The sequence below is a fragment of the Phalangium opilio genome, unplaced genomic scaffold, assembly GCF_054372755.1.
Source record: "Phalangium opilio isolate 3A_F unplaced genomic scaffold, DU_Popi_V2 ptg000041l_1, whole genome shotgun sequence".
Taxonomy (NCBI): domain Eukaryota; kingdom Metazoa; phylum Arthropoda; class Arachnida; order Opiliones; family Phalangiidae; genus Phalangium; species Phalangium opilio.
In genome coordinates, this window is record NW_028324165.1 from 9,758,595 (window position 1) to 9,784,871 (window position 26,277).

Here is a 26,277-nt window from a genome sequence, read left to right on the forward strand (position 1 = left end):
ATTAAAGTATAACGATGGAATAGCGTGTCATAAGTACACAAAAATAAAATAGGGTTCAGACAGGTGGGCCTATAGTTGTGGGAAAACCCAATTTAAATTTGAAAAACAGAAACAACGTACATAAACAAAGCAATGAGAAAGAGAAGATAAAATAAACCTTCAAACAAATTATTCCCAAATAAACAACCTGGAAACTAAAACCAAGGCTTATCGGAAGCATTTTAATCACGTGACTCAAAGTTATGACGATAACTAAAAATAATTTTGAATAAATTCTCTTATCGAGTCCCCTTAAAGGCCACCTGCGACTTTTAAATGACAAATATGTGTCTGTCTCAGAGTCGAATCGTTTCAATATTTTGACTCTGAATAATTTTGAACAAGAGTTTTCAGTTAAAAATTGAGCCCTAAGCCTCGGCCCAGGCATCGGGAATAAGGCCACCTGCGATTTTTAACTGACAAATCTGTGTCAAAATATTGCTTCGTCTGTGTCAAAGTCGAATCGTTTAAATATTTTGACTCTGAATCATTTTGAACAAAAGTTTTCGGTTAAAAATTGAGCCCTAAGCCTCGGCCCAGGCATCGAGAATAAAAATGGATTAAAGTCTACGCTGCTAGACGTTTATTGGCCAGTTTCTTAAGCCCTCCAATGAACAAAACTGAATTATAAATTAGCTCGCAGGTGTCCATTACCAAAAACCCAACTCCCCTAAATTTAACAAGCTAACGAATTCGAAGGGAGAGGCAGCAAAAAATTCCAGGGACCAAATCAGAAAAATCAGAACTTTTTTTGTGAAAAGGAATTTATTAACTTAGTTAGCATCGATTTGATCGCCTAACTCTTTTTCAAATATTTTTTCTTTTTGCTTTGCTTCGGAAAAATGAAAATTTTGAATAAGCTTTGCGGTTAAAGGATCACGAATTCACGGTATATCATTTCTTAAATCTGAATTGGAAAAATTTCCAGGCGCTGCAGACGACATGCAAAAATTAGTTTAGTTTAAATGCATAAATATAAAATTGGATTTTTTTTTTTGGATTTTTCCTTCAATTTTTATTCGTATTTATACAAAGTTCTCTGAACTTTTGACCTGTTGTCCGTTGCGTGCATTTTTATGATTGCACGTGGATTTATCAAAAAGATAATGGGGACGTTTTGTAATTGAAGAAATTGAAATATTAGCATAGTTAAGCCAAGTTTTTAATTTTGAAATTTCTTGCGATTTGAAAATATTAAATGTCACGTGTTTTGTATAGGTAATGTAAAACGGAATTTGGGCTTCAATTTAATGCAAAAACAATTAAATCGGTTCAGAACTAAGGAAGGTATGAATTTTTGAAGAATGACGTACACCGGTGTTTTGCGGGTAAATGTTTTACAGGGGCGTATAGGAAATACATTATCAGTTTCACCCCTGTAGGTCGACTTTGCATTCTGGGTGTTTTTGTTTATTGTTACGTGTTTTGTGTAAAGAATGTAGTAGAGAATATTTTGGGCTTCAATTTAATCCTAAAATCATTTAAATCGGTACAGAATTAAGGAAGATACGAATTTTTGAAAAATATCGTACACCGGTGTATTGCGGGTAAATGTTTTACAGGGGCCGGTAGGAAATACATTATCAGTTTTACCCCTGGAGGTTGGCATTTGAATTCTGAAGATTTTTTGGTTTATTTTTTTATGAAAAGAAAGCTGAATCTTTCGTATTAATATGTTTAAGGCATAGGTATTCACTGTAGTAATTAAATTAAGTTTGGCACGTCAGAAACCTTAAACATCCGTTCGTAATAAAATTAACAGGAAAGTAAGTTAGATTGGGATATCTACAAACTTCTAACGAGTTTATCCAACAAAAGAAGCCGTAAATTGCGTCATAAAACATTAATCAGTGTTAAAACACGAAACAAAATAAAATATATATTAGTAAAGGGAGGGTGAAACATGGGGCACATTTTGACGTTAAACTTTTCGCTCAAATTAAGCTAAAATTAAAGCTCAAATTAAGATCTGCTTGAAGCTCTAATTAAACTAAAGTAAAATATTTAACGAGGCTCGAATTATGATATACTTGAACCTCTAAGGAAGCTCTATTTTAAGATCTAATGAAGCTCTAATTTAAGATCTAATGAAGCTCTAAGTGAAGCTATACTTGAAGCTCTAATTTAAGATCTAATGAAGCTCTAAGTGAAGCTATAATTTAAACCCTAATGAAGCTCTAAGTGAAGCTATAATTTAAGCCCAAATGAAGCTACACTTAAAGCCCTAATGAAGCTACACTTAAAGCCCTAATGAAGCTCCAATAGAAGCTACACTTTAAGCCCTAATGAAGCTCTAAGTGAAGCTCTAATTGAAGCTATAATTTAAGCCCTAATGAAGCTCCAATAGAAGCTATAATTTAAGCCCTAATGAAGCTCCAATAGAAGCTACACTTAAAGCCCTAATGAAGCTCTAATTGAAGCTATACTTGAGCCTTTAATGAAGCTCTAAATAACCCACACTTACAGCTATACTTGAACCTTTAATAAAGCTTTAATTATTAAACTATACTTAAATCTCTACTTGAATCTCCATCCCAATTTTAATAATATTTTACTTAAATTCAATCATTCATTAATCCCTACTTGAATTTACAGGACCTCAGTCTTCACTGCCAATTATCTCAACTTGAATATCTCTGTTTAACAAACTCAAAACAAGAACAAGGGGAAAAAAAAAGATTTTCACGTACTAGGCCAAGACCAGGTAACAGGAAAACATCTCAACCTCTCTTGAACCCTGGTGGTAAAAAATAACTCTCTCTTGAAGAGCGAATAAAACTTGTAGCAAAAGCTCGCAAAGAAGTTAACTCTTCATGACCGCGCTAGTCCACAAAACTAAGAAAAAGAAAGAAAGAAAGGCACAAAAAAAATAAAGTTCTGGAGTAGAGTTTAACGTTTACTGCTCGGTTATTCTTTAGGAACTCTTCAGAGAGTCACACTTAGAACCAGTTCCAACTCTTACAGTTTCTAGAAAAGGAGTAAAGCCGCTAGCATGCATCCCCTATAGGAACGGCAATCGAAATAAAAACCTCCCCAAAACACTCGAAAAAGCAAAAATGGCAAGCGTTCTCCGATACTATCTTTAGCGAGTGGGGGATTCCACCGAGAGGATGGGTAACGCATAGACATCGAAAATATATACAGGGTGATATTCCAAAAAGGAGGATTTATTATAGAGAGTGGGATGATTCTATGGAGGAAAGCAATCAATTTTGAGAATTGAAAATGAAACTCTATACTTCTATGAGCAGCCGATTTTGAATGTCCGATAAGGGATGCATGCACACCCTAACACAAGTTATGGTTGAACATTGGTGAACATTGGAGGAGTGTTTTACGGATGATCCCTTAATTACATTAGAAATCACGGTCCTTCAGATTTTTTTTTACTTAAATTTAAGGGGTTATCCGTAAAACTCTCTAATCATAACTTGGGACCAAATGTTATAGAAGTTACATTTTGCCCTCAGGGCCAATCTAAACAAGGTATGAACATTGGAGTATTGTTTTAGGGATCAACATTTTCTTACAGTTTATTACCGTAAAGTTAAGGGATCATCCGTAAAATATTCCACTGTTCATAATTTGTTTTAGGGGGTGCATCCCTTAAGGGGCATTCAAAATCGGCTGGTCATAGATAGAATTATAGAACATTTTCCACTCAAAATTAATGATTTCCCATAGAACCATGCATCCCATTCTCTGTACTTCGCTCCTACAATTACCCTCCCCTTTTGGAACGCTCTGCATTTCTGATGTCTATTAGCTAAGGGAAAAAACCCCCTCTTTTTATGGTGGTAGGGGTGGGAGGGGGTGGCTTTCGACCACTAGCCGAGGCTTAAAAGGTTCTAAGGAGGCTCTCTAATTAATTGTCGGGGCTAATGGCTCTCCCACTTTGGCCCCTATAACTTCGATAACTTGGTTTTCTATGGCTTCATCATCGCCGAGCAAATAAAAGAGGCACTTCCGAAGGTAACTTCCTTGGTGGCCAAGGCTTAATTGCTCTGAAGGTGCTGCCTGCCGCTGCGGCATGGATTGGAATGAGAGTGCTTCAGCCTTTTTTTTAATCGATATAACATCGTCAGTGGTCAATTGCTGATACTCATTTACCTTTGATAGACCAACTTCAAAAACAGGGAAATAAGGGAAAATTAAGGAGAGGTTTTGAAAGTGTGGTTAGAGATGTGAAATTAAAATTTTGAATATTACATTTAGTTTTAATACTCAAAGGTTTTGATCTGAGCGGCAAAATTTAATTGAGAACTGTTACGTAACTTCAGGGATAGATTTAATTTTAGAAGTAGGAATGGAGAACAGAGTAATGTGGGCGCGCGTCAAAACACCCGGACCCCCTTCCACAGGACGGAGGGGTACGAAAGAAAAGTCGGGTCATAGCGACAGAGGTAAAAAGGAATTACGTATTTTTCGCCGTCCCCGTCAGCAACGTCATCAAAACGTAGTTTACGTGAGCCAATAAGATAATTTAAAGTTTTCGTTACGTGTTGGAGGGAGGGGCTCTATACTGGGTGGTCTATGAGTCGGACTGAAGTAAATACTAACCGTTCTCCATTCCTACTTCTAAAATTAAATCTATCCCTGGTAATTTAAAACTGCAAATTATCAGTTTACGGTATTATACAGTCTGGTGGCATAAATTAAAGGGGATGTTCTTTGGGAAATCGATTTTGAGTCGAAAATGTAACTTCTATCCTCTTTCACAACTTCAAGTTAATCTACTTCTAGACGAGAGTCACCTTACCCATTAGAGGTTAAGGTAAACCACATCAATATTCGAACAAAACTCATACGTATGTATAAATAGGTCCAATACTTTCCTAAAGTCAATAGTACATCAGAGACGGGAGCGCTTGCGCAGTGTTTAAATCAAACAATACGCAATGGCAGAAAGGCAATAGGGGATTTTTGAAATTATTTATCATTGGTTATGAAAAATCTTCTAACTCATTCTCTCCCTTTTGAAGGAGTACTTTGTTTACAAGAATCTAGTAGAGGCCAGGTAAACCTAGTTTGGGTTAGACTTAACTTAAAGTGATACTTAAAGGGCGACTCTAATTTAAATCATAAAATTTTGAAGAATACTTTAATTTTTTAGTACGTGTAAATGCAATAATAATTATCCAATAAGTTGAAACTTTTTTACACCTTAGATAAACCCCAAAAACAAATATTTCTCTCTACCGGAAGTAGATGTTAGTTCCCTGTGACGTAAAAGGTGAAAAGTAAACAAGAACTAAGGCTTAGGTTTAGGCCTAATCTTATACACCAATGTTATTTGGTTTGAAAATTTCACCAAACTTTTTAGCACCATTCAAGTGGCTCTTTAAGTACAAGAAGAAGTCTAGGATCACGAGGCGGAAGTAAGAATTTTATGAGTTTGTCTCGAGCTGTAGATAAGCCTTGGCAATTCGTTTTCATTAACAACTCGGCTAGGTCTTGCTTTCTCTGATAAACAGCGTCTGGTGTTGCGTATAGTTTTCCCGCGTAATAGAGTGAGGTGGATTTGGAAGAGGAGGGGGGGGGTCAGGTTTTCACCGCTAAGTTTAGACAAATTGGTCGTTAAGATTTATATATAACATCTTTAGGCTAGGCCCAAGTGCGTTATCTCCTCAGAGCCTTATTTCACGGATCTACAAAATTCCTTGCACAAGTGACTGATGAATTCAGAATGTCTCGCCTACCATTTACCAGCAGAAATAGTTTTTCTTTTGATTTTCAGTAAAATTAAAATCAATATGGTGAATTGGAACTATATCATTGTCATAGGTTTATTAACGTAAGTGTTCATTCGGTATAGTACTAAATTTTACGGATATGTTGACAGGTGACGTTCCCCTAATTCAACGTTTCAAGTATAGTTTTCACTGGACTTGGTTTGAGCAAGAACTAGCAGACAAAAGACATTTTCGGGACTGGGGGTATATCTGTATATAGCGCCATCTATTGGTACAAAATAGTAGAGAAAACTGCGCAGCAAACCCTAAGTAACAGATTCATATTTTCGAGTAGTTTTCCCTAGGCTTGGTCCGTCTTAAACGGTTAGAACATGAACTAGCGAGAGTTTACCTGTACATAGCGCCATCTATTGGCAGAATAAATAGTGGCAAATCTTTGCCATTAATTTCTAATTTAATATTTGTATCTCACCGACAGATGTCACTTTATCTTACAAAAAATCCTTGTCTGCTATTTGTGAAAGGTCTGAGCTTCCGAAGTCTTTCCACTTTTCAATAGAGTGCAAGAGACTTACGATCATAACCTTATAAATCTAATTTGAAGCTAGACCGAGTTTTTTAAAAAGCAAATTTAATCGTTAAGAAGTATTAGATGAAATGACAATTGGAGAATATTCGTATGTTAGTTGATATAATGAATTATATTAGAAGCCTTTGCGAACTAAGCCTAGTTATAATATTATTATCCAGATGTATTTGCGTTATAAATAATTAATTTTAATAATTATACATGAAACTCTGAAGCCGTATCACAATACGCGCGTATAGCTAACCTTAAATAATGACGTAACTAGTTAGAAGTTATATATTGATAAGAACCAAGAATACATACAGCTAATTAACACGGGATATATGGGGGAACAATAATTCCTAATAGCTATATGTATTTCAGAATCTCAAGGTCTCTTGATCATTGTTTACAGGTAGGAACGACCCCTGGTGGAAGTAAATGAAACTAATGTAATCCCGCAAGCTTAGCTAACTGCATATGTTAATTTGGTTGCAAAAAAGAAAAAAAAACCTTTGCCGGTCCTCTTTATTTTGTCTGTTTGGGTAGGTAGAAGTCAGTCGAAAGATCATGCAATACTTTCTATTATTTCTATTTGCACTTGATATTAAGTCTGGACGCATGGCTGAACTCTAGCGGTTACGGTTGAAGACGAAGGAACGATTAGCTACGGCAAACCGTACTCTAGTTGACAATATTGATAAAACTATCGCGTAGTAAAACGCAATGTAATACCTAATAACTAAGAAAATAGTACGTCAATGGTGATAGTTCAAAAACTACAGCTTATGTTGAAGACAAAAAAAAATTATTCCCACGACTGTTTTGTTTTGGAAACGCGGCTAGCTAGTAACCAAGGCAACAGTTGGTTGGGTATCAAGAATTGATTTTTCTCTCTCAAGAATTAGGATACGGCTATAATATATTTAAATGCAAAGATACAAGGCTTAGGACACGGTTGCTGCGTTCAGTTGCGTAGGACGGATTGTTATGAATAAATAAATCAGGTATTTCATTAGATATTTTCAATATTTTAATGTCGTATTTGCAGAGAAGATATATATTAAGTTTCGACGGATCTTTGATGAATAACTTAAAATTTCAAAGATTCTAAGCCTAGTTAATTCCCTTTCATAATATTCTTGATTAAAGTGGAAGGGGCATTTATGATTTGACCTTTTAACCTCTGCGAGTTAATTTGAATAAAAACATGTAGAAATAATTTAACACTAACTGATTCCGCTTTCAAAGAATTTTCGTTTTCATTTCAGAACTAATGGGTGAATCAAGAAACAATCCCGATTCAGATTCGAATCAATTCCGTGCATGGCCACTCTTAATTGTTCTTTCTTCAATGTTACTGTTGTACGTAAGCTCTAGACGAACTTCAAGTAGTGGTTCCAATATTCCCATACCGGGAGGTAAGATTATTCTTAACTCATTGAGAATAAACGGAAAGGAGAAGAAAAGTGGTCCTCCACTCATAAGAATTAGGCCTAGAATATTCTGGTATAATTTCAGGGGTCCCACATCTGGGAGAGTGACATCAAAATCCTGCTAGAGTCGAGTCTGTTTTTCTTCTCTTTTCTATTTTTCCTCCATCATCAATACCCATTATGAGCGTAACATATAACGATAACTATACATAATCGCCATAACGTCTAACGGTAATTATCTATAATCAGCATAACGTCTAACGGTAATTATCTATAATCTTCATAACGTCTAACGGCAATTATCTATAATCGGCATAACGTCTAACGGTAATAATCTATAACCTCCATAACGTCTAACGGTAATTATCTATAATCGGCATAACGTCTAACGGTAATAATCTATAATCGGCATAACGTCTAACGGTAATAATCTATAATCACTATAACACCAAACGGTAATAATCTATAATCACTATAACACCAAACGGTAATAATCTATAATCACTATAACACCAAACGGCAATTATACATAATAGCCATAACGTATAATTCAGTTCCAAGTGACGAGGAACGATTAGGGGCTTTCGGTTATAAACGCAACAGAGATCGTTTTGACGACTGGGATCCTGAAACTATGGGAGACATACCACCGTACCCGGAAGGCAAGGAAGATAAATCCAAAGCTAATAAGGTGGTATTAAGTGTTCTAATTAAGGAACAGGATAATTAATTAAACGTTTACAGGCGCGAAAACCTCGTCGACCCAAATCGCGAACACCAGAAGTACTACCCGATATCCCGCCGGAATTTTTGCATCCTGATCCATGATTACGAGCAAGAGTTAATAAATATACTTTTTTATTTAAATAAAACTTGTAATAACATCGTTTTACAATCATCATGATGAGCGTTGTAGCAAATTTTACAAAATAATGAATCATTTTGTTGTTTTCAAAATAAACTTAATAAAAATTGTTTGTTTCTTTCGTGGCTAGTTTACTTAATTGTTTAAATTGCTATTTTCCGTTGTATAATTTTTCAGTAATAACCAAAACCTCCGTCGAAAAATGGCGCTCCCCAAAATGGATCCACGTTTTCGGTATTTTCACTGGTACTTGGTTCAATATCGTATATCTTGGTTTCAGATTCAGTTGGTTTTTCTTATAGTAAAATAAACATCGTACTACTTTATAAAAATTCAAGGGTACGACATAAAAACACTTTTTGCTAAGCCTTGGACAGCGTTTGTAGACTTGTGATGTGATCTATTACTTTGTGCACTTTTTAAGCCTTGTACAGTTTTTTTTTCTTGTAAGCTTCTATTTCTTTGAGTGCATTGAAAACTTTTAAGACTTTTTCGTGATGCAGGTACTTCTTAAGCCTTGGTTTCGATTTTTGTCGAGTGTATATACAGTTCTTTGCTAAGCTTTGCATGAGCGTGAATAACGAACGTTGTGCACAGGGACAACTATTAGGCCTTGGTACGATATTTTCACATAACAACGTTGAATTTTTCTTTTAGTGCTCTGTTTTCTTAAGCCTTTGCATGAGCACGAGTATTACAGGACGTTGTGTACAGGCGGTGATACTTGTTAAGCCTTTGTAATTGTAACTCCATTTTCGTGCATTCCTAAGCCTTGGCGTGAACAAATAAAGGAATGTTGTGTGCACAGGGGATACATACGGGACACTTTTCTTAAGCCTTGGTTACGATTTTTTCCTTCTAAGTGCAGCCATTGCTTTAGCACGTTTAATTTTCCTTTCTCTATATAAATCTCCATGGGCTTTGGCAGGAATGATTTTGGGCTGTAGTGCCAATGGCTTTACGGTGCTGATCTCACCAGTTTGACCTTCAACCTCTTCTTTCACTTGTTGAGTTGAACTGATCAGTTTCGACAGTAAGATAGTGCCGCTTTTTGATTGGTTCTGAGCATTCGATAAGTCATTCAACGATTTCTCTGTCTTCTCCGGTTTCGATCTCTTGCCAACGTCAACGATTATTTCTGGTTTGGATTTTAAAATTCCTCTATGAGCGGCTTCTTCATCTTCTAAGGTAAGCGTTTTATAGGTAATCGCGATTATGCTTAATGAGACGTTTGGATTTGAGGTGTTTAGGAAATACCTGCATTGACACTGCGTTTCGCACCAGTATGGTGGTTTCTAGGACCGTCGAAACGAACTCGAGCGAAGTCGTCATCGTCTTCAACTTCGTGTTTCTTTGGAGGCGCAGGACGGTGACGAGCTATCATTTCTTCAGGTGATTGGGGATTGTTGTAGGTTGCCTGTTGCTTATAACCACCTAAACCTATAATAGAAATTAAATAAAATTACAATATATTGTTGAATCATTATCAAAGTTTCAAATTCTTTTCCCAATTTTAAAGCTAAATATAAAAGCACCAAGTATGAAACTATTTTTACAGCCGGAAATACTTACGAACCTAACCTAACTTTCCGTTATTTCTATTTGCCTTTGAGACAATTCGGCTAAATACCCAAGAGACTTTTTCAGGTTTTAGAAGTTTTGAGAAGTTTATATTATGTGGGGTTAGGTCTTGTAAAGCATTATAGGTTATGGGAATAGGTCTTGTAAAGCATTATAGGTTATGTGAATAGGTCTTGTAAAGCATTATAGGTTATGTGAATAGGTCTTGTAAAGCATTATAGTTAATGGGATTAGGTAATACTATAAAACAATATTACCCATATACAACAAATACGTATAAATTAAGATATGGCTTCAAACGATCAATAAGGACTATTCAAATTTGGTGGACTGGTAACGATGAAGTCCTGTCTAATGTCTTTGTTGTCCACATACCCAATCAATGTTCTTTCCCAACCATATATCAAGCAGACGACACCGAGCTTCCCCCTTTTTGAAAATGGTAGACTATTTCACAATATTACCTAATCCCATTACCCATAATGCTTTACAAAACCTAACCCCATATAATATAGACTTGTCAAAACTTCTAAAACCTGAGAAACGCAAAATACAGTTGGTTTAGAGAACAATTCGGAGGGAAAAATTTCAAAGTCACCTCCCTAATGTCCTGATATTTTTCTTTAGTTTTTCTTTTTTAAATATCTAGTCTAGAGTCTAGGAAAGGGCCTAAGGGTGTCTTTATTTGACTCGAGAACAGAGAAGAAAAGACTATAGTTGGGACTACATCAACCTCATGTAATATGCATGGGAAAACCTTGAGCCTAACAAAAACAGATCTTTCCGAATATATAAGGCTTAGATACTTCTACATACCCAAGGAAACTGTCTATCTTAAAGACTGGAGAAAATACAGAGGGGGCAGGACAGTAACGGGTAGAGGGGGGCGATCGCCCTAGAAAAAGCTAAGCCTAAAACATGGCTGCTCAAATGAAATAGTTTGGGAGCATAAGATATGTTCATGGGTACTGAGAGCTTGTCATGAAGTGATTGAGGTTGGTCATAGATTCGAGGCAAAGCGACGTACGCCTGGTGAGGCGCTGCTGTCAAAGGCCTAATTAGTAATGCAGACTAAATAGGAGCTAGATGGAAGTACTGCAAAATTAATTAACCATCCGAGTGTAGGACTTCAATTCTCGCTTGTCGTTCTCGAACTAGTTATCTCGAGCTGTAAGTCTCTATGCTATAGCATTATGAAGTATAGGAAGCATCATACTTATGATGTAACATATCTTATAAACTTATGCTGATATTGGATACCGATGCAAACCATTTCGTTCAAGTAACGCTGCGCATGTCTAAAGCCGCAATACGAAAAGGCAGAATGGGAAAATGATGTTAAGAAAGACAGGGGTCTCCTAACACTGTCTATAAAGTATAACGAAAATGGGAAGATATTCTCATGCACACTATAGCTACCCAGCCAAGGCTTAACGTGCATAGCAGAAAAAGTTCAAATTTTTGACCCCGTTTCATTTTCCTTTTCTTGCGTAGTGAGACCCTTCCCTAGCTTCTCATTTGAAAGTGCGACTGCGATATACAAAGTAGATTAAACCTAAGTTATCGTAGAAGTCTGAACCCCAGCATTTGTTTAGAAGAAATCCACACATGATTCTTTCCAAAAGTCGTGGGGTAAAATAGACCACCTCGTTCCCTTAAGACGGAAGGAACATTGATGGGTATGTTTGTCAACAAAGACGTAAATTCAGATATGTCTTCAAACAATACGGACTATTCAAATTCGGTGCAGGACTGTTAACTTTCAAGCCTTCTCTAACGTGTTTGCGTTCACATACCGTCCCATCAATCAATATTAAGTCTTAATCCTGAATCAAGCAGACGATACTGCTCCCCCCTCCTTATGAAAAGGATTTATTAAACAACTACAACAACGGCCTGGACACTTTCCGTTATTTCTATTTGCCTTTGCAATTACTCACCATCAGGAGCAATAGGGTAAGTGTTATCGGCCTTGGGAACCATTTTAAAAGTGACCAAGAGTAACAAAATAGATGAACCAATGACAATAAAAGGCGCTACACGACGCCGGTTTGGCCATTGAATCGTTTCGGGCGTTTGACGTCTTGTACGCATTCTCCTGCGCATCCTACATTAATTAAGGAAAGATTGTTAATAACCTAATCAATAATAAAAGTCGGATTGTCTATAACAGGCCTAATTTTGAAATCCTGGAAAGCTGTATTAATATTAGGTATTTAATCAAGTCGGTAATGAAACAAAAACCAGGACAAATAATGTTTTGAAATTTAACATTGTTAGGATTAGATTTGGTATATGGTGGTAACTTACGGATTTTAGGGTTAGGTTAACTTTGGGTTCAAGTTAGATTAGGTTAGGTTAGCTTTAGGTTCAAGTTATATTAGGTTAGGTTAGCTTTAGGTTCAAGCTAGATTAGGTTAGGTTAGCTTTGGGTTCAAGCTACATTAGGTTAGGTTACCTTTGGGTTCAAGCTACATTAGGTTAGGTTACCTTTTGGGTTCAAGCTAGATTAGGTTAGGTTAGGTTACCTTTGGGTTCAAGCTACATTAGGTTAGGTTACCTTTGGGTTCAAGCTACATTAGGTTAGGTTAGCTTTGGGTTCAAGCTACATTAGGTTAGGTTAGCTTTGGGTTCAAGCTACATTAGGTTAGGTTACCTTTGGGTTCAAGCTACATTAGGTTAGGTTACCTTTGGGTTCAAGCTACATTAGGTTAGGTTAGCTTTGGGTTCAAGCTACATTAGGTTAGGTTAGCTTTGGATTCAAGCTACATTAGGTTAGGTTACCTTTGGGTTCAAGCTAGATTAGGTTAGGTTAGGTTACCTTTGGGTTCAAGCTACATTAGGTTAGGTTACCTTTGGGTTCAAGCTACATTAGGTTAGGTTACCTTTGGGTTCAAGCTACATTAGGTTAGGTTACCTTTGGGTTCAAGCTACATTAGGTTAGGTTACCTTTGGGTTCAAGCTACATTAGGTTAGGTTACCTTTGGGTTCAAGCTACATTAGGTTAGGTTACCTTTGGGTTCAAGCTACATTAGGTTAGGTTACCTTTGGGTTCAAGCTACATTAGGTTAGGTTACCTTTGGGTTCAAGCTACATTAGGTTAGGTTACCTTTGGGTTCAAGCTACATTAGGTTAGGTTACCTTCGGGTTCAAGCTACATTAGGTTAGGTTAGCTTTGGGTTCAAGCTAGATTAGGTTAGGTTACCTTTGGGTTCAAGCTACATTAGGTTAGGTTAGCTTTGGATTCAAGCTACATTAGGTTAGGTTACCTTTGGGTTCAAGCTAGATTAGGTTAGGTTACCTTCGGGTTCAAGCTAGATTAGGTTGGGTTAAGTTCAATGGGGGGAGGTTAAGCTAGACTAGGTTAGGTTAGGTTAATTTCCCATCGGTTAACCAAATTAAAACTTAAACCTAATTACAATATTCACAAAACAGAAGCATCATGCTACGCGGTATAAATAAACAAATATAATAAACAGCTCCAGTTACAATATTAAGCCTACAATCACAATATTCAAAGCTTAATATACACATACCTTAAAAATCGCGGCACGTTTTCTGTATGTTCCTATACGCACTTGGTAACAATTAGGCCTAATTTATCTTCATGCTCACATATTAACTAATTAATAATCCATGCGACGATCGAACAGCATAAATGCCACAAAATAAAATAAAAACCGCGACTTTGGGCGACCGTCCGAGTTCGCTTGTTTATGTCCAGCGCGCTTATAAGGAATAGTTTAGTACACGTTAAGGCAAAGCAAAAACAGAGAACGACTCAGCGAGGTCGCGAAGTATAATAAATGTATTGATTAAAAGTGGCTTTGCTATGCACTGACGAATTCATACGAGTTGACTATACACTGCGTTTCCATAACTGCAAGGCGGCAACGTACGCTTTCCCAGCTAACGCACCAATACCAAGTTAGATTCACGAAATACTATATTAATGGACTTTGTAGTCTAAAGAGGACAGGCTATAGGGTAGAGATGTTTGTTGGCCATGTGTGCTGCAATGAAGTTTTCCCAGAGTACTTGGTGCACGCTCATACCTTTGGTGCTACCACCTAGCCCCACATAAAAATACTACGCTTCTATTTTAAAGACACAGGGGGCATTGATGACGTTCTTGTACCTGTAGGACCTATACCAGATTCGCGAAAAAGTATATCCATGGACTTCGTTGTCTAAAGAGGACAAGCTATGGGGTAGAAATGTTTGTGGGTCAAATGGGGCAATTAAAGTCAGCCAGAGTACCTCGCGCACGCTGACACCTTTGGTAAGGGGATTATTAAGTGCTGCCACCTAGCGCCATTCAAAAATTGAAGCTATATCTCACCAATAAGCTTCTATTTTTAAAACACAAGGAGGGCATGCATAATTGACGTTTTCCTATAGAAAGTTTGAATGCGCCCCTATACCAGTAACAGTTTTCTAGTCCCCTATTGTGTTTATAAGATCCATGAAGGTTACGAAGTTAGGAATACGATATTTCTTTTCATTGCAGTCAAACCTACGTCAGTTTTATCGAAAGAACCAGGGAAATATATTGGATATTTGCTTAGTCTAGCATAACTCACTCTAACTCACTCTAACTCGCGAGTTAACTTACTTAACGATTGAATACATCGATTTCAGAGACTCTAAAAATTATTATTATTATTATTTTAAACATTTTAGTTAGCTTTCGATTTTGATTAAATTGCTCAAAATCGTTTTATCGAAAAGAGGCATTCCTGTTTCGAAGGAGAAACGAATGACGTCAACAGATTTAAGTTACGTATGATCAAGATTCACGGTGATTGGCTTATGGATGTTTTGAACCATTTATGTTAGTTAATCTAAATGTGTTTAAATAAAGAGATTCAAAAATACGATTTAGAAACTGAAGTATACAAAGTTTTGTAAACTATAGAAGAAAAAACTCATTTAACAAAATCGTCTTTTGTCACGAAAGTATCTAATGTTAATGTCAATGGCATTTAGCGAGTATAAAATTTAACTTCTAGTACAAGATAATCCCACATTCAAAACGTAAAAAGAAAGCTAGGCGCAAGAACAAAATGAATACCGCGTTAATTTGTGTTATGGGTTTGGCTGGATTATGGTTAGTTCTAGGTGAAAAGGTATGGATCTGCTTGAGTGAACCACAATGCAAAGAAACTGTAAATTATTATTGCGGAGCTAAAGGTAAGAGAGCTTTAAAGTGAAATGGTACAAAATGTAATCTTTTGTGAAGAGCGTTTCAATAATGTTGACGACGACCAGACTATCTTAAGCATCTTTGGTCGACCAATCCGCGCTCAACTTCGGAGAAAGGTGTTTATCGTCACTGCCTCACTTTCCGATATTTCTCTTTGCTTTTGATACAAAGCTCATAATAAAAATACTGATTACAGATGAATTTTATCCAGAAAAGTAGAGATTCCTGTTACAAAATGTCACTCTAATCTGTTTCTTAAATCCACTTACTTAGGTGAGGATTGGGAAGCAAATCGAACCGCGTCTTTATCCAAAGAATGCAAGAAGGTAAAGTTGAAACCATTCCAACAAAGAATTAGGAAAGATGTTAAACTAGAAACAAAGACAATGCCACCATATATATGCTGACAAATAGACAGGGATAATTTAAATACCATGTTCAAATATTTTAAATTTTCAGAGACATGATTGGATCAGGCAGGATCTAGACGGAATGTATGCAACAGCTTGTAACGTACGTTATATAACGCGTTATTATAAAATATGAACTACACTTAATCACGATTAAATTTAAAATTTATTAATAGGCTGGATTCGAATTGAATATGGTGAGATAAATTAATTGTTTTGATGGTAGTCAACCTAATATTAACATTAATTCAAATTAAACTTTCTTCAGACTTGTTTCTATTTGCTTAAGGTGAGAATATTTACTACAATTTGGTACGAGGGGCTAATAAGTGTGGGATTACGCCGAGTGACTGACCCCTCGATTAGGTTCAGTATCAATTGATATTATTTTTAATAATCAATAAATTAGGTCTACAAAAGATATTATCAAATCATGGAGGGAGTAAGTAATGTTGATAAAGTTATCCAATTAAAGGCCGAGATCCAACGAAACTGGTTCTGGACGAACCGAGAATCGACTAAGAACATTGGGCGATAGTGTCACGGTGCAAAGTGGTTCTGGAAGAACTGATATCTAATAAACAATAGAACGTCGATAAAATTTTCATCTTCTGTTAGCCTGAAATTTCTCAAAATATTGACGGGTCGCCCAATGTTATTCTCGATGATCGGTTTTCAGTTCGCCCATAATCTTTATCGTTGGATCTCGGTCTTTATTGGGTAATTTATCATCAGAAGAAATGCATAAAAGGAGTGGAGTTTTGCGAAGATTACTTGAAAGGAGACTGCAATTTTAAGCAAAAAGGTAAATGCAAATTCATTACGAAAAGTAATTAACTATTAGGGATTAGGCTTAAGTAAAATTAAAACTGCATTTATAGATGACGAAACATACATAAAGTGGGTGTTCAAACACATTTTTTTCTATAACGAGGAGTGTAAAAAGGTATTAATTCAAACACATTAAATAGATAATAACGTTTAATTTTGATACTTCATTGCTTCTAATTTAATTTACGACAGACAATTTTAGAAATGCGTCATATATATTTGCAAAGATTGAAAGAGACCTGCAAGGTTACGTTTACTCATTTCAAAGGTTTATAGATAAAAACAAAAAGTATACTTCGTTGAAAGTCACCAGCCTTTGCCTGCAGACGCCAAACTTTAAAATAAAATCATAAGCAAAAGAATCGTCCCCTGAACCTCTACACGAACTAACGAACCTGAGAAGGGGTTTTGGTGTTTATAGAACATAGTTCTTTAGAGTGGCGATCTAAACTTGCATCCATTAGCTTAGGAGCCTATTTACCCGTGCTACGGTCGTGAAGGTAATCATACGCAGCGTGGATTCGACACTAATATGAGAGTAGACTGCGCGAGACACTTTCCATGAAGTATACTTTTGGTTTTATCAGTGAACTTTTGGTCTATTGCATATTTAAAAAAACCTAATGCAACTGTTCAAATTTCACAGGATCAAGAAAACGTATATAGTGTTAGTAGAAGTATATATAAATAGCAAGAAGCGATATCTAGTTTACTATGGAGAAGGTATAAATTCGCCACATTTCCAGCTTTATATCCAGTCCAAACGTAGGGCCGGAGTTAATCCCCGCCTCTAAATTATTTACAAGCAGCATCTCATTGGTTCTTGAAAACTCACGTAAGCGCGACGCGAATGACGAAAATTACAGTCATATTTTCCGACTGAGGAGAGGCAGGCGAAATAGCCCGGCCTCCTTTCACGTCCCTCCTTGTATTTTGAAAAGGGGACTGGGACTATGGCGCCCGGCGAATACTTAGGCATCTTATACCTTCTCGCTAGTAAACTAGATATCACTTCTTGTAAATAGTCAATATTCTACTTTTAAAAATAATAAATAAAGCTTTATTTTAAAATATTAGACATTTGGACCTTTAGCTGAGGTAATTTAAACCGAAAATGTTTCGTTAATTCTCAACTAGAACAAATAAATCTATCATATATTAAATTTGAAAGATAATTTAACAAATTCTCCTTTTCTTGGACAGGCAATTGCCAATTATATTGCTCGCGAGAATGTGAGTGTAGATATGACCAAAGGCAAATAGAAATAACGGAAAGTGACGAAGTAAACAGAGCCTCATAGAGAACCGGGGAAAAAACCTTACATTGTACCGTACGCAATATGGAAAGCTTTCATTCACTTCATTGCTAAATAACATTTATTATTTCTATTTGCCTTTGATGTGATGTGACGTTACGGAGAAACTTGAATTTTAAATCTAATAAGTGTTCAACTATTTCAGATGGTGTGCATTAAGCGCAAAAAGTAATGGAAACAAAGTTAATTAAGAAGATAAAGGTTCCGATTATGTGACGTAACAATAATAATAATTATGTGTTATGGGTTAAAAAAATAAACAAAATACAAAATACATTCTTGCAATTTTCTCAATTAATATTCGATTATTTGCTATGATCAATTCGTTTTTGATGGTTTAGGAAATTTGCAGGGGTGTTTGATGAAATTGTTTACAGCCGTTTTTATTGAAAACCGGCGTTCCTGTAGCTAAGGAGAGACGAATGACGTCAACAGGTTTAAGTTACGTTAGATCAAGAATCACTGTGATTGGCTTATAGATGTTTTGAACCATACATGTTAGTTAATCTAAATGTGTTTAAATAATGAGATTCAAAAATGCGATTTAAAAACTAAAGTACACAAAGTTTCGAAAAATGGAAGAAAAAACTCATTTAACAAAATCGTCTTTTGTCACGAAAATATCTAATGCTAATGTTAATGGTATTTAGCGAGTAAAAATTGAACTTCTCGTACAAGATAACAACACATTCGAAACGGGGAGAAAAAGCTAGGCGCAACCACATAATGAATACCGCGTTAATTTTCGTTATGGGTTTGGCTGGATTATGGTTAGTTCTAGGTCAAAAATGGATCTGCTTTAGTGAACCACAATGTCAAGAAACTGTAAAGTATTATTGCGGAGCTAAAGGTAAGATATATTTAATATGAATTAGTACAAAAGGTAATCTTTGTTAAAGAGCGTTTCAATAATGTTAACGACGACCAGACTATCTTAACCTTCATTGGTCGACCAATCCGCGCTCAAGTTTGTCTTTGTTTGGTAAATGTAATTCGGTTTCCTCTATAGTATTTCATTGAGAGATTGAGAGAGGTGTTTATCGTCACTACCTCACTTTCCGATATTTCTATTTGCATTTGGTACAAGGCTCATATTATAAAAATACTGATTACAGATGAATTTTATCCAGAAAAATAGAGATTCGTGTAGCAAAATAAAACCATAATCTTATTCTTCAATATTTTTCCACTAATTTAGGTGAGCATTGGGAAGCAAAACGAACCGCGTCTTTATCCAAAGAATGCAAGAAGGTAAAGTTGAATTCCTACCAACAAGGAAATAGGCCATGTTAAACTGGAAACGTAGACAATGTCGCTATATAAACAAGGATAATTTAAATACCATGTTCAAATACTTTAAATTAACAGGATCATGATTGGTTCAAGCAGGATATAGATGGAATGTATGCCACAGCTTGTAACGTACGTTATATTACGCGTTATTATAAAATATAAACTACACTTAATCACGATTAAATTTAAATTTTATTAATAGGCTGGATTCGAATTGAATGAGGTGAGATAAATATAATTGTTTTGCTGGTAGTCAACCTAATATTAACATTAATTCAAATTGAACTTTCAGACTTGTTTCTATTTGCTTAAGGTGAGAATATTTACTATAAATTTGATACGAGGGGCTAATAACGGTGACTGGCCCCTCGATTTGGTTCAGAATCAATTGATACTATTTTTAATAATCAATAAATTAGGTCTACAAAAGATATTATAAACTCATGGGGGGCGTAAGTAATGAAGATAATTTTATACTATTAAAGGCCGAGATCCAATAAAAATGGTTCAGGACGATCAAGAGAATCGACTAAGAACATTGGGCGACAGTGTCACGGCGCAAAGTAGTTCTGGAAGAAATGAAATTTAATAAACAATAGAGCGTCGATAAAATTTTAATTTCTCAAAATATTGACGGACATCGGCACGGTCGCCCATTGTTATTCTCGATGATTGGTTTTCAGTTGGCCCATAGTCTTTAAAATCGTTGGATTTCGGCCTTTATTGGGTAATTTATCATACGACTATCAGAGTAAATGCATAAATGGAGTGGTGTTTTGCGAAGATTACTTGAGGGGACAATGCGCTGCAAGGTATCCTGGTAATTGCAACTACATTACCTAAAATAAATAACAATTAGGAATTAGGCTTAAGTAAATATGAAAACTGAATTTATAGATGACGTAATATTCCTAAGGTATTTGTTCAGAAGCAAATATTTATATACCGAGGAGTGTAAAAAGGTATTACTTTAAACACATTAAAAGGATAATAGCGTTTAATTTTGATAGTTCAGAGTTTCTATTTTACTCTACAACAGACAATTTTAGAAACGCATCATGTATTTTTGAAAAGATTGAAAGAGGCCTGCAAGGTAATATTTATTCTTTTCAGAAGTTCATACATAAAAACCAAAAGTATACTTCCTTCAAAGTTTCCAACCTTTAGCTGTAAATGCTATAAAGTGTAAATTGAGAAGCTAACGACACTCCTCTGAACCTCTATACGAACTAAACAACCTGAGAAGGGGTTTTTGGGGTTCTTTATGGTGGCGATCTAAACATTATTTCTTGGTACTAGAACTAGCATCCGTTAGCTTAAGAGCCTATTTACCAGTGCTAGGATCGTGAAGGTAATCATACGCAGCGTGGGTTCGACACTACTGTGAGAGTAGACTGCGCGACGAACTTTCTATGAAGGATACTTTTGCTTTAATCTATGAAGTTTTGCTCTATTGCATATTTAAAAATACCTAATGCAACTGTTCAAATTTCACAGGATAAAGAAAACGTATATGATGTTAGTAGAAGTACATATAAATAGCAAGAAGCGATATCTAATTTACTATAGGGAGAAGTTATAAATTCGCCTCATTTCTAGCAATATCTCCAGTCCAAACGTATAGTAGGTCAGGAGTTAATCCCGGCCGCCTCTAAATTATAACCAGCATCTATCTCATTGGTTCTTGAAAACTCACGTCAACGCGACGAGAATGACGAAAATTACAGTCATATTTTCCGACTGAGGAGAGGCGAAATAGCCCGGCCTTCTTTTACCTCCCCCCTTGTATTTTGAAAGGGGGACTGCAGGACTATGGCGCGCGAATACTTAGGCATCTTATACCTTCACCCTAATAAACTAGATATCGCTTCTTGTAAATAGTCAATATTCTACTTTTTAATATCAATTTATTAATGTGTTTTATTTGACATTTTTTAAATATTAGACATTTGGACCTTTAGCTGAGGTAATTTAAACACAAAATGTCTCATTAATTCTCAACTAGAACTAGTAAATCTACCATATATTAAATTTGAAAGATTATTTAACTAATACTCTTTATTTCTTGGACAGGCGTCTACCAATTATATTAATCGTGTGGATGTGAGTGTAGATATGACCAATGAGAAACTTTAATTATTAATTAAAACTAATAAGTGTTCAACTATTTCAGATGGTGTGCATTAAGCGCAGAAAGTAATGGAAACAAAGTTAATTAAGAAGATTAATGTTCCGATTAAATTCCTTAACAATAATAATAATTATGTGTTACGGGTTAAAAAAATAAAGGCAAAATACAAAATATGTTCTTACAATTTTGTTAATTAATATTCGATTATTTGCTATGATCAATTCATGTTTGATAATTTGGGAAATTTGCAGGGGTGTCTGATTAAATTGTTTACAGCCGTTTCATCGAGAACAGGTGATCCTGTAGCAATGGAGAGACGAATGACGTCAACAGGTTTAAGTTACACAAAAGATGAAGATTCACGATGATTGGCTTATGGATGTTTTGAAACATTAATATAAATGTGTTCAAATAAAGCGAAATAAAGCGAAATAAAAAACCATTTAAAAACTTAAGTATTCAAGGTTTTACAAGCTAGGAGAAAAACCCGATTAACAAAATAGTCTTTTGTCACGACAATTTCTTATGATAATGTTAATGTTATTTAGCGAGTATAAAATTGAACTTCTCGTACAAGAAACATTCGAAACCTAGAAACAAGCTAAGCGCAAGAACAAAATGAAAACCGCGTTGATATGCCTTTTTCATTTGGCTGGATTAGGGTTAGTTTTAGGTGAAACAATATGGATCTGCTTAAGTGAACCACAATGCAATGAAACTGTAAAGTATTATTGCGGAGCTAAAGGTAAGATATATTTAATATGAATTAGTACAAAAGGTAATCTTTGGTAAAGAGCGTTTAAATAATGTTAACGACGACCAGACTATCTTCAATTTCTTTGGTCGACCAATCCGCGCTCAACTTTTGTCTTCGTTTGACTATTTTACGCTTGGGAAATGTAATTAGGTTTCTCCTAGTATTTCATTGAGAGATTGAGAGAGGTGTTTATCGTTACTACCTCACTTTCCGTTATTTCTATTTGCTTTTGGTACAAGGGTCATAATAAAAATACTGATTACAGATGAATTTAATCCATAAAAATAAGACTCTAATCTGTTTCTTTAAACCATTTATGTAGGTGAAGATTGGGAAGCAAATCGAACCGCGTCTTTATCCAAAGAATGCAAGAAGGTAAAGTTGAATTACTCCCAACAAAGAATTAGTAAAAATGTTAAACTAGAAACTTATCGATGTCAGTTAATACGCTGAGATACAGACAAAAATAGTGTAACTTAAATACAACATTAAATACTTAAAATTTACAGATACATGATTGGACCAAGTACGATCTAGATGGAATGTATGCCTCAGCTTGCAAGGTAGGTTACAATACGCGTTAGTATGAAATAACCTTACTCTCCACTAAATAAAATTTCCATGACAGGCTGAATACGATTTTATAAACGTGAGATAAATATAATTGTTTTGCTGGTAGTCAACCTATTATTAACGTTAATTTAATTAAACTTTCATCAGACTTGTCACTATTTGCTCTTGGTGAGAATATTTACTATAAATTTGATACGAGGGGCTAATAACTGTGATGGCCCCTCGATTTTGTTCAGAATCAATTAATATTATTTTTATTAATCAATAAATTAGGTCTACAAAAGATATTATAAACTCATGGGGGGCGTAAGTAATGAAGATAATTTTATTCAGTTAAAGGCCGAGATCCAATAAAAATGGTTCTGGACGAACCGAGAATCCACTAAGAACATTGGGCGACAGTGTCACGGTACAAAATTGTTCTAGAGGAACTGAAATTTAATAAACAATACAGCGTAGATAAAATTTTAATCTTCTGTTAGCCTTTTAATTTCTCAAAATGTTGACGGACATCGACACGGTCGCCCATTGTTTTTCTTGAGGATCGGTTTTCAGTTCGCCCATAATCTTTAAAATCGTTGGATCTCGGCCTTTATTGGGTAATTTATCATATGAATATCAGAAGAAATGCATAAAAGGAGTGGAGTTATGCGACGATTACTTGAAAGCATTTTGCAAAAAGCAGCCAGGTAATTTCAACTTTATTACCAAAAATATTTAACTATTAGGGATTAGGCTAAAAAAAAATTAAAACTGCATTTATAGATGACGAAACATACCTAAAATGGCAGTTCAGAAATTTTTTATATACTGAGGAGTGTAAAAAGGTATTAACACCTTAAAGGGATAGTAACCTATTTCAAAGTTTCTATTTTGCTTATGTCACTTGTCGACAGACAATTTTGGAAACGCGCCATGTATATTTGAAAAACTTGGAAGCGGCCTGTAAGGTAAGATTTATTCAACTCAAAAGTTTATAGATAAAAAACACCAAAAGTATACATCATTTAAAGTTTCCAATCTTTGGCTGTAGACGCCAAAATTTAAAATCATAAGCAAATGACTCTCATCTGAACACGAAGTATCCAACCAGATAAGAGGTTTTGGCAGTAAATTATTTATAGAAGATAGTTCGAAGATAGTGGCGATTCAAACTTTAATTCTTGGTACTAGAACTAGCATCCGTTACCTTAGGTGCCTATTTACCAGTGCTAGGGTCGTGAAGGTAATACGCAGCGTGGGTTCGACACTACTGTGAGAGTAGACTGCGCGACGAACTTTCTATGAAGGATACTTTTGCTTTAATCTATGAAGTTTTGCTCTATTGCATATTTAAAAATACCTAATGCAAGTGTTCAAATTTCACAGAATAAAGAAAGCGTATATTATGTTAGTAGAAGTACATATAAATAGTCAATATTCTATTTTTTAATATCATTTTATTAATGTGTCTTATTTCACGTTTAAAATTTTAGACATTTGCACCTTTAGTTGAGGTAATTTTGTCACAAAATGTGTCATTCTCAACTACAACAATTAAAACAGTCATATTTGATATTTGAAAATTTAATTGAAAAATACCACTTTTTTCCTGAACAGTCCCTCGACAATTATTTTTCTCGTGTCGAAGTGAGTGTAGATATGACCAAAGGCAAATAGAACTAACGGAAAGTGACGAAATAAACAGAGCCTCATAGAGAAGTGGATAAAGCTTTACTGTCCTTGCAGTTTACATAAGGAACAGTCAGTTAATTGAATACTAGCGCTAATGCACGGCCAAACCATTTTATAATTATCATTTTTCGATGACGAAATTTACGAACACTAATTAAGAACCATGGCCTCAATCGTCGGCAAATTAACGTTTGAAAGAGGAAAAGGATAAGGTATTATTAAAGTGGGGCGCTGATTGGTCTCCAAAATAGCCTAGAGAGAAAGCGAGACATGGTATCGTCAACACCTTACCGTAAACACTATGGAGGGCTTTCGTTTACTTCAGTGCCCATTGACTTTTTATTATTTCTGTTTGCCATTGATATGACGTAAGGTTAAGGAGAAACTTGAATTTTTAGATCTAATGGGTGTTCAATGATTTTAGTCTTCCTGCAAGCGCAAAAAGTAATGGAAACAAAGTTAATTAAGAAGATTAATGTTCCGATTAAATTGCGTAACAATAATAATAATTATGTGTTATGGGTTAAAAAATAAAGCAAAATACAAATTATGTTCTTCCAATTTTCTTAATATTCGATTATTTGCTATGATCAATTCATGTTTGATAGTTTATGAAATTACCAGGGGTGTTTGATTAAATTGTTTACAGATGTTTTTATCGAAAACAGGTGATCCTGTAGCAAAGGAGAGATGAATGACGTTAACAGGTTTAAGTTACACAAAAGATGAAGATTCACGATGATTGGCTTATGGATGTTTTGAAACATTAATCAAAATGTGTTTAAATAAAGAGAAATAAAAAACGATTTAAAAACTTAAGTATACAATGTTTTACAAGCTAGGAGATATACCCGATTAACAAAATCGTCTTTAGTCACGACAATTTCTAATGATAATGTTAATGGTATTTAGCGAGTAAAAAATATAATTTCTCGTACAAAAAAATTCACATTCGAAACGGGAACCACATAATGAAAACCGCGTTAATTTTAATTTTGAATTTGGCTGGATTAGGGTTAATTCTAGGCCTTAATACCGTAGTGCTCGACAAGATTAAATGCCAAGAAGTTGTGAACTACTTTTGCGGACCTAAAGGTAAGAGGGTTTTCCTGTTAAACAGTTCATAATGTAACCTACGATAATGTTAACGCGACGACAAGATTCGCTTTTTTACCCGAGCTTCTTTCGTCGACCAATCAGCGTCCTACTTTGAGATATTAATTTATTTTCTTTCGTCGTCTCTCGCGTTACGCTTTTAAATTGTAATTCGGTTTGACCGTGTAACTCAAGCGGGTATTCATACGCGAGTTTTCCCTAGTATATCGATGAATACTTACTTTCCAATATTTCTATTTGCTTTTGGTACAAGGCTCGCAATAAAATTTCTAAATACAGACGATTCTCACCCAAAAAATAGAGATTAGGGTTACAAAATAAGACCTTAATCTGTTTCTTAAATACTTTGTTAATTTATTTAGTTGGGGATTGGGAAGAAAAAATAGTCGCATCTTATGACAAAAGATGCAAAAAGGTATAGTTGTACTCATTCCAACAAATAATTAATAAAAATGTTAAATTGGAAACTTACATGCTAACACATAGACAAGAATAATTTAAATCCCATGTTCAAATACTTTAAATTTACAGAGACATGATTGGATGAAGGACGATTTCCATAGAGTATATGATAGGGTGTGCGCGGTACGTTATAATACGCGTTACTATGAACTAAACTTAATCTTGATTAAATTAAATTTTAATGACAGGGTAATCATGGTTTCGAACAGGTGACATAAATTGATTTGTTCTAATGCTAGTCTACCTAATATTAAAATTATATTAATTAAACTTCTTCAGACTTGCGAACATTTATTTCAGGTGAGAATAATTACTAAATTTGGTAC

At 35.2% G+C, this 26,277-nt stretch overlaps 4 protein-coding genes across 7 annotated transcripts in view; 2 read left to right on the forward strand and 2 right to left on the reverse strand.

Annotated features, from left to right (window-relative positions):
• The window catches only part of LOC149679837 (cadherin-like and PC-esterase domain-containing protein 1), a 121,864-nt gene that overhangs the window by 5,880 nt on the left and 89,707 nt on the right, over positions 1–26,277 (reverse strand). The window lies entirely within an intron of this gene.
• Positions 6,754–8,722, forward strand: LOC149679839 (uncharacterized). Its single transcript, XM_089835773.1, has 4 exons — positions 6,754–7,307; positions 7,572–7,721; positions 8,291–8,427; positions 8,481–8,722. The coding sequence occupies exons 2-4, from the start codon at positions 7,577–7,579 to the stop codon at positions 8,562–8,564; spliced, it is 366 nt and encodes a 121-aa protein (XP_089691899.1). The 5' UTR covers positions 6,754–7,307; positions 7,572–7,576; the 3' UTR covers positions 8,565–8,722.
• Positions 9,070–13,824, reverse strand: LOC149679840 (uncharacterized). Of its 2 annotated transcripts, none has more exons than XM_089835648.1 (4): positions 13,719–13,824; positions 12,123–12,289; positions 9,859–10,041; positions 9,070–9,739 (listed from the first exon to the last, which is right to left on the reverse strand). In XM_089835648.1, the coding sequence occupies exons 2-4, from the start codon at positions 12,286–12,288 to the stop codon at positions 9,444–9,446; spliced, it is 645 nt and encodes a 214-aa protein (XP_089691774.1). In that variant the 5' UTR covers position 12,289; positions 13,719–13,824; the 3' UTR covers positions 9,070–9,443. The 2 variants fall into 2 exon arrangements, with proteins under 2 accessions (XP_089691774.1, XP_089691773.1); XM_089835647.1 differs by having other exon boundaries at positions 9,070–9,784.
• On the forward strand, positions 11,035–18,219 carry LOC149679841 (uncharacterized). 2 transcript variants are annotated; one of them, XM_089835649.1, is made up of 14 exons: positions 11,035–11,861; positions 11,933–12,138; positions 15,662–15,714; positions 15,848–15,901; positions 15,975–15,995; positions 16,067–16,087; positions 16,208–16,240; positions 16,534–16,603; positions 16,680–16,744; positions 16,822–16,875; positions 17,276–17,296; positions 17,707–17,727; positions 17,833–17,862; positions 18,091–18,219. In XM_089835649.1, exons 4-14 carry the CDS (start codon positions 15,881–15,883, stop codon positions 18,115–18,117), a joined length of 384 nt encoding a protein of 127 aa, XP_089691775.1. In that variant the 5' UTR covers positions 11,035–11,861; positions 11,933–12,138; positions 15,662–15,714; positions 15,848–15,880; the 3' UTR covers positions 18,118–18,219. The 2 variants fall into 2 exon arrangements, with proteins under 2 accessions (XP_089691775.1, XP_089691776.1); XM_089835650.1 differs by lacking the exons at positions 11,035–11,861; positions 11,933–12,138 and having other exon boundaries at positions 13,374–15,714.